This window comes from Bufo gargarizans, chromosome 9 (genome assembly GCF_014858855.1).
Source record: "Bufo gargarizans isolate SCDJY-AF-19 chromosome 9, ASM1485885v1, whole genome shotgun sequence".
NCBI lineage: Eukaryota > Metazoa > Chordata > Amphibia > Anura > Bufonidae > Bufo > Bufo gargarizans.
In genome coordinates, this window is record NC_058088.1 from 193,500,384 (window position 1) to 193,508,819 (window position 8,436).

The 8,436-nt window shown below is 39.2% G+C and overlaps 1 protein-coding gene across 1 annotated transcript; it reads right to left on the reverse strand.

Annotated features, from left to right (window-relative positions):
• Window positions 1–667: 667 nt before the first annotated feature.
• BARHL1 (BarH like homeobox 1) lies at window positions 668–8,197 on the reverse strand. Its single transcript, XM_044268812.1, has 3 exons — window positions 7,744–8,197; window positions 4,337–4,559; window positions 668–962 (listed from the first exon to the last, which is right to left on the reverse strand). The coding sequence occupies exons 1-3, from the start codon at window positions 8,195–8,197 to the stop codon at window positions 668–670; spliced, it is 972 nt and encodes a 323-aa protein (XP_044124747.1).
• Between the last annotated feature and the right edge of the window lie 239 nt (window positions 8,198–8,436).

Sequence of the window (8,436 nt, forward strand, 5' to 3'; positions counted from 1 at the left end):
TTCTTTTTGTTAATTCCTATTACTTGAAGGTCAAATCTTTTACATCACAGTGAATTGTTGGCCTCAGGAAGAATTGGAGTAATTTATTTTACTTTGAGAACCACCGGACAGGCCACCATCTTGTGTCACGGCCTGTTCACACCAAGGTGACAATCGTCAGTGTAAATTTTCAAATTCATGAAGACCTGGTGATACTTGTAATTCAGGAGCGTAGCTACGGGGGTGCAGAAGTAGCAGTCACACCTGGTGCCCCAACGCCCCCCGACACATCGGAAGAAACCGAAATGGGTGCATTGCTGTTCTGACTTCACCTCCCCCTAATTAAAAAATAATAATATACAAATCTTTTTGGCAAAGGGTGTAATTTACTGCTGATGTTTTTGTATTTTTAGGGTGTTTTTGCTTCCATCATGCTATGAATGCTGATCACATCAAATAAATAATTGATAGAAAATGTCCAATTTCTGAGAAATAAGTGGTTCAACTATATCACAATTTTTTGTGTTTTTTTTTAAGTCTCAGAAGGTCACTTTTTTGTCTTTTTTGAAGTTTTTGTAGGGCTGTCCTGCACACCGCCCGTACGCTCGGCCCCATCAAGGTCACCCGGTTTCTGGTGCGTCTGTGAAGTCTATGACTTTGGCACCTGGCTGAGTCTCTGTCGACCTCTTCACCGTGGCTGTGCCGCCCTCGGTAGGACTCCTGTCAGGGGGGGCAAGGCAGGGGGCGGCTCGGCGCCACCTTGAAGTCCGTGAATAAGGATCCTGGGGACTAGAGGTCTCTGTAAAGCCGGAGGAGGGGCAGTAGGACCTCTGTAGAGGTAAAGTGCAGCGCCCGGGTCCAGGTTAGACACAAGGCTTTGTGGGTAGAAGTACGGAGAAGGAAACATGCGTTGCAGGGCCGAGTAGTTTCCCGCTTCCGCCAGCAGCTCCAGTCCCACCGCTGTCTGTCTCTTCCACTTGGTCCTGGGTGAGAGAAGAAAAAAACACATGAGGACCTTCATATTTGAGAAATATTTCGCTAGTTTATGGGTCAGGACCTTCCACAAGATGATATTCTTCTTTAGTGGCAGGGGGCGGGGCCGTGACAACCTCCTATTCATTCAAGTACTTTCATATAAGGTGAGAGTGTGGCAGAATTGAAAATGGCTGAACAGATGGACCAAAGAGAGCGTAATTAAGTGGATTTATATTTCGGATGGAAAATCTGCGACGTCAATTGACCTGCGGTGCGGATAATAACTCGGCAGCTCCAGATTTTCACCCGTTGTAACGGGTGGCAGATGTGAAATGCACACAATTCGGTGCGGATTTTGCTCCTGCAGATCTGCAGCGTAGTCGGACACTTATGGAGCGAATCCACACGCGTCACATTTGTCCGTGCGGTTTTGCCGCGTAATGGTAGCTGCACACGTGGTGGACTTTTCGGCGGCAGATTTGGTTGCCAGTCCACATGCATAAGATGCAGATTTTGCGCTGCATTGAAATCTCCTGCGCCGCCAGTCCGTTTCGCTGCAGCGTGCGGGCGAGAATTGTTCACCTCTCACCTACGTGGTTGGCTCTGCTACATGCTGCAGCTCTGCACCTGAAAACGGCAGCATTTAGGGCCCCTTCACACTTTGCGGATTTTGTTGCAGAAATTTCTGCGACTTAAAATCCGTTCCAGCACATGGATTTCTGCGAGCCCCACTGAGGCGAATGATTTTCTGCTGCGCAGAGTGTGAAGACATGCAAATGTCCGTTACGTGTGAATGCAGGCTGCAGAAATCCGCGCACCTGCCGTCAAAATAAATGCAAGTGATTTTGCCGGGGCTTGAATTCACCCTGATGAATGTCTACAATGTACAACATAAAAATGTAAAAAAAAATGAAAATGGTTCAAATTAGTAAATGACAAGCGATTAAAGCTGCAACGCCAAGGAGTTGTTTAAATTCTATTTTATGTTTTATTTTTAATTTGTCATTTTTTTGCCTATATGATTTTTGCTTTTTTTTTTATAAAGTTTAATTTGTCATTTTTTTGCCTATATGATTTTTGCTTTTTTTTTTTTATAAAGTTTAATTTGTCATTTTTTTGCCTATATGATTTTTGCATTTTTTTTATAAAGTTTAATTTGTCATTTTTTTGCCTATATGATTTTTGCATTTTTTTTTATAAAGTTTAATTTGTCATTTTTTTGCCTATATGATTTTTGCATTTTTTTTTATAAAGTTTAATTTGTCATTTTTTTGCCTATATGATTTTTGTATTTTTTTTTTATAAAGTCTACAAAGATGAATCAATATGATTTTAATCTATAATTCTTTTTGTGCTTGCAATAGTTTTAATAATTTGCCTTATTCCTGAATCACAGGAATTTCCAAAGGGGGAAAAATCTGTACAAATATTTTTTTTTAAAAAAAGTTAAAAACCATAAATCGAACAATGTCAAAATTCAGGCAAAAAGAATAATAATGTAAAGAGCTAGTGAGGTGTATAAATATAACTGCTTCAGACGGCGCCGTCCCCTTAGGACACCTCACTAGGAATGTCAGAATCTATTGTACATATTCCATAATAATTCAATTTCATAAACTCGCGTCCTCTCAGCCGCTGCAGAAAAAATAAAAATAAAAAAAATAGTCCCATTTCCAGGACTGAATTATTCATAAATCATAATTATAATAATTGTGTAATTACTGAAACAGCCTGTTAATTATTGATGCCCAAAGTAGAAATTGTTAATTTATTATTAATGTGTCAATGTGTTATATTCGTTGTTTACGTGGAGCGCGGTGCTGTCGTCTTACTGACGCCATTAGAAAATCTAAATGTAAACACAGATTGGTGCAAAATTCATTCAGGGGGAGAATTTTTATTATTTTTTTACTAATTAGTTTTAGATTATTTTTGAATGCTCAACGTGGTAGAAAAAAAAGTAAATATTGCACATAATATACAGTTACGTACACGGGGAGCTGGTCGTAAAACTAGGGCGAGACGAGCCAATAATAAATATAATAGTAACAGAAACTAGAAAATTATAATGCAATTAAAGCAGTAATGCTGTAATAGAAAATGATATAATTAAAATAGTAATAAATGTAGAAAGTAAAGAGAATAATCTTAATTTTAAATGTATTTAAAAAATGAAGATGTAAAAAACTTAATTATTTACATTGCAATCATTTACTTTGACTGCGCGTCTATTAATTACGTTCTGTTTATTTTATAAAATCCTGCTTCATGGAATCCTCTTCTCCAGCACACAGATCCGGTGACGTCATCATTATTATTATTATTATTATTATTATTATTATTATTTCTATGTTTGCTTTTTACATTTATTGAATTTGGCCCAAATAAAAGACAACATAAATGATACATAAAACATATACATAAGTAAATAATAATAATATTTCCCCATATTAGTTGTAGTAATCTTTCTATAAGTTACTTTTAATATAAATTTATGTGCCTGCTTCTTACATTTTTTAGAATTTTACCCAAATAAAAGACATCATAAAACATGTTTTAATCTATGGCATTATTATTATTATTATTATTATTATTATTATTATTATTATTATTATTATTATTATTCCAGTTAGGTCACAAGAATAGTTCTCAGTGTCTCTGTCATAAATCCTGGTGCAATAACCTGGGCAATGAAAGATATAACAATGTGTCACCTCCAGCCCTAATTATGATACAGAATGCTGTATATATCTGTGTGTAATGTATCTGTATATAATGATAGGACACCATGCAGTGGGAGCTGCTATCTGGATGCCAGGGTCACCTATGTGTCCGGGACCAGCTCAGATATGACAGGTGTGTGGTTTGTGCTCAGGGTATTATTTGACGTTGCCCGACTACGGGTGTCACTTCTGTAGTCGGGTGAATACTGGTTGCGCCCTGGTTAGGATGTTTGCACTGCTGTGATAGCTGCAGCTCTGTACAGAGTCGGGGGGTGCACTGACCTGCGGTTCTGCTAGCAGGGCCTACCCTAGGTGTGTACTGACCTGCCTTCTGTTACAAGGTCTTCACCTGGGTGTGCACTGACCTGTGGTTCTAGTACCAGGTCCTCACCTGGGTGTGTACTGACCTGCGGTTCTGGTACCAGGTCTTCACCTGGGTGTGTACTGACCTGCGGTTCTAGTACCATTTCCTCACCTGGGTGTGTACTGACCTGCGGTTCTGGTACCAGGTCCTCACCTGGGTGTGTACTGACCTGCGGTTCTGCTAGCAGGGCCTAACCTGGGTGTGTACTGACCTGCGGTTCTGGTACCAGGTCTTCACCTGGGTGTGTACTGACCTGCGGTTCTGGTACCAGGTCTTCACCTGGGTGTGTACTGACCTGCGGTTCTGGTACCAGGTCTTCACCTGGGTGTCGGTCAGGCTGAGGGAGGCCGCCAGCTCCATCCGGTCCTGCACACTCAGGTATTTCTGCCTCTCGAAGCTGCGCTCCAGCTGCGCCAACTGGTGGTCGGTGAAGGCAGTGCGGGCCTTGCGGGGCTTCTTCAGCCGCACCGGGGGACTCTCCCTGGAGCTGGAGATTTCCCGCTCCCCCTCTTCTTTCACTGCAACCATCAATCAGCAGAGAGAATAATATTAGCGTTAATAACCAGAATAACGCTGCGACATTTACTGCCGGCAGAATCCGGGGGTCCCCGTCATAACCTGCTCTGTGGATGTCACCTGTGATGGTCGTGTTTTATCGATTAACTATATTGTATAGATTATAATAGTATATTAATTATAAATGACTATTTTAACCTCTATAATGTATAACTTTTTATACATTAGATTGTACAGATTATAACAACCAAACTTTGTGAATTGCAGATTATACAGATTATAATAGTCATGTTTATAGATTATGTTGTATAAATAAACTACATATATATATATATATATAGTACAGATTATAATAGTCATACTTTATAAATTACACATTATACAGATTATAATAGACCCACTTTGTATTACATAGATTGTGCAGATTATAATAGTCATGTTTTATAGATGATATTGTATAAATAATAAACTCTATATATATATATATATAGTGCGGATTATAATAGTTATGTATAATACATTATATTGGCCAGATTATAATAGACCTGCTTTATAAATTACAGATTATAATAGTCATGTTTCACAGATGAGATTAGACCTGTGTTGCACATTACATAGACAGATTATAATAATCTTGTGCTGTATCTTCTAGCAGTCATGGATTGCACATTGTACTAATTATAATGGTGCAGGAATAGTATATAATATCTGTAACACATGGCAGTGTTCTCTGTATAACCAGCGACTGTAATAACATATAAACGGTATGAAATAATTATATATAATAATCCTGTGTATTTATGTGCAGCGCCGATTCAGTTATTCCTCTACAATGCGATGAGACAGGATCCCTTAGTAGGTCTATCTGCAGTCCTATGTAAGCCTAAGGGAGCGCTGATCCCGTAACAAACTCCGCTCTGCTACACCTGCCTATAACGGGACACGGCCGTATGTAATGCCGTACAGGACTCTGATGTAGCAGAGCTAGAGCTGTCAGTCCCGTACACCCTCTGAGGACAGGGGGGAAGCTGTGGGTGTTACCTGCAGTCCTATGTAAAGTTGGAAAATAAAATAAAAGTTGTCAAAGGACAAGCTCAGCTCTGCTACGCTAACCAGGAAGATTCCGCTCCGGGAAGACGGGAGAAAATATCCGGATAATTATATAAAGACTGGGATATTAGAAGAGTATAATCTCTGAGGGGCATCACAGGGGCATCACCCCCACAATCCACTCACCATCTGCACCGGTTACTGCGGATCATTCATCCACAGCTTTCAGAACTTTCCTTCTAATAAATAATTGCATCGAAAAAATCCGGGAAAACATCAATTATCAGATTCTATCTATCTATCTATCTATCTATCTATCTATCTGTCAATCATCTCTCTATTCTTTCTTTCTTTCTTTCTTTCTTTCTTTCTTTCTTTCTTTCTTTCTTTCTTTCTTTCTTTCTTTCTTTCCTCATATCTTATCATTGTGGAGTTCTGGTGCCTCTCCTCTCCCAGTGCCCTCTCTGGCAGGGTGCTCTGGGTGCCTCTCCTCTCCCAGTGCCCTCTCTGGCTGGGTGCCTCTCCTCTCCCAGTGCCCTCTATGGCAGGGTGCTCTGGGTGCCTCTCCTCTCCCAGTGCCCTCTCTGGCAGGGTGCCTCTTGTACAGGGGTTTATGGGGTCTTTTCCGCAGCCCTGACCAGGCGGATTCCCTCTGTAGGAGACAATAATCCGCCTAATTGAGCCTCTGGGGACCCAGGAGCCTTCACCTCACAAACCGCATCACAATGCACTGTCTAGATACCAGTCTAGCTTTAGAAAAGGTCATCTAAATCTTCTCATTACAAAAGTTTTATTATCTAATTTCGCCCCCAAATAATTTTTTTTGTGTGAAAAGAAAATGTGTAGCAATGAGAATTATTCACATTATCATCCAAATATAAACAGAACAATAATTTCTGTCAATATAGTTATTTCATTCACGGTAAAAGTCTATTAACAAAACTGTTTAAAAATCCATATATTTTTTTTACTTTAAAAATGCTCCCGCAAAAAAAGTCCTATAGTTAAAAAAAATGCATTGTTAAATACAAAATCTTTAAGTATATATATTTGTTTTTAGTTGAAAGAGAAAAAACACGAATTAGAAATTTAAGAGTATTTTGCTAGATAAAAAAAAAGAAAAAACACATTAGTTGTTTGTCTGTGCTTAAGATAAAAGATACATTTTAAATATTAGAAAAAAAATGCTTTTTCCCCCAACATTATTTATATGAAAGTTTATAACTGTTCCTAAGTGAATATTTCATTTTTTTTCTTCTATTTTTGTTATGCTTTTCCAAACTCCATGATCGATAATAATAAAAAATGTATTATTCTTATTTATAGAAAAAAATGTTTAAAAGAAACCTATGCAAAACAGCAAAGTTCCTACCTAAATAAGATTTTTTCCCATAATTGATATTTAATAAAATGATTATTCTTTGTACAAAAGTTTGCAAAAATATGCCAAACAGCAAAGCTCCTATGTAAATATTTAACTTATTTCTATTTTTTTCCGTTACATAAACGATATTTATTATTATTATTATTTATATAAAAGTCAAAACAAAACATACTTTTATGCAAAACAGCATAAACTTCCTGTGCAAATACGTATTTTTCCACTTTTTCCGCCTGTCCTCATCGCTCCGATCACTTTAATCTTTCCTGTCAGTTCTCATCTAATTGCATGGTAATGGATGGGCCCGACTTGTATGACTAATTTGGATGTCCGCTTTTATGTTAATTCCTTACATATTTATTCCTAATATTTCTATCAGATAATGAGGCCTCTGAGGGGAGGCTGCGGCCCTGAGATTCCTACTCATTAATTTTTTTTTCCTTCCATATCGCATCAACATTTCTTATTGATTTATGCAACTTTTTTTTCTCCAATTTTCTATATATGTGTATAAAATAGGGGTAGAAATCCCCATCCTTTTAGCTTTATTTCCTTCCAGAAATCCTCTCCTCTGTAGCGGAAATCAGAGATACAATGTATCAAGATCTGTTTATTTATCTTATTCAGATATAATGTATCATGATATGTTTTGGGTTTTTTTTCCCTATTTTTTTGCTCGGTCTTATCTTTCTCCAGAGCCCCCATGCCATTTCTTGGGGTGCACGTTTTAGGGAAGGGGTTAGACTCACCTTTACCTTTATATTCAGAGTCTGAGGACATGGAGCTGCTGCTCTTCTCTAGTTTGTCCCTAAAGTCCTCAGCAGTTTTACTGGAAAAGCAATGGGTGAGGTCTTGGGCTGGTTGACCATTACTGGAGTAAGGGGCGCAGGTGGCCAGGGGCTTGCAGTCTGCTAAAATGTCTCTGATTAAGAAGGAAGAGGTAACAGTCCTGGATTGTGAAGGTGCAGAAAGTCCTGGCTGAAGATGCGACTCAATGGCCAGAGAGACCCCTTGTCTGGTGCTGATCGCCTCCAAACATTCTCTGGATGGGGAGGGTGGAGGAGAGCAGACACTGCTGACTTCTGACCTGGGGCTCAGCTCCAGGGGTGACCTGCTATCCCCCATCAATGGTTCCCCCTGAGAAAGCCCAGGGCTACTCGCTCTATGGGACAGGATGGTGTCAATCCCAAATCCGTTAGATCCTTCCATTCCAGCCTTCTTCTACTTTTCAGATAAACATTGAGCCTTAAAAAAATAAAAATGTCCCAAAAAAATAAAAATGTTTCTCTACTTAAGGTCCAGTGCTGGTGCCATCCAGAGAGTATGCAAGGTCCCTGTCCTGTAGCTGGGTGGTCGGGAGCACTCAGGAGAAGACCCTTGTGGAAAATCGATAGAAGGATCTGCTGTGCAACCAGCTCAATGATGAGAGCATCGATCTGGAGAAGGGG

Bases quoted from the DNA above. Each gene is read 5' to 3' on its own strand.
- BARHL1 (XM_044268812.1), bottom strand. From the start codon at position 8,197: ATGGAAGGATCTAACGGATTTGGGATTGACACCATCCTGTCCCATAGA. The intron at 4,560-7,743 runs GTAAAGGTGAGT...TGATGGTTGCAG, and splicing joins CTCAGACTCTGAATATAAAG to TGAAAGAAGAGGGGGAGCGG. The intron at 963-4,336 runs GTCAGTACACAC...TCTCTCACCCAG, and splicing joins ACCTGGTACCAGAACCGCAG to GACCAAGTGGAAGAGACAGA.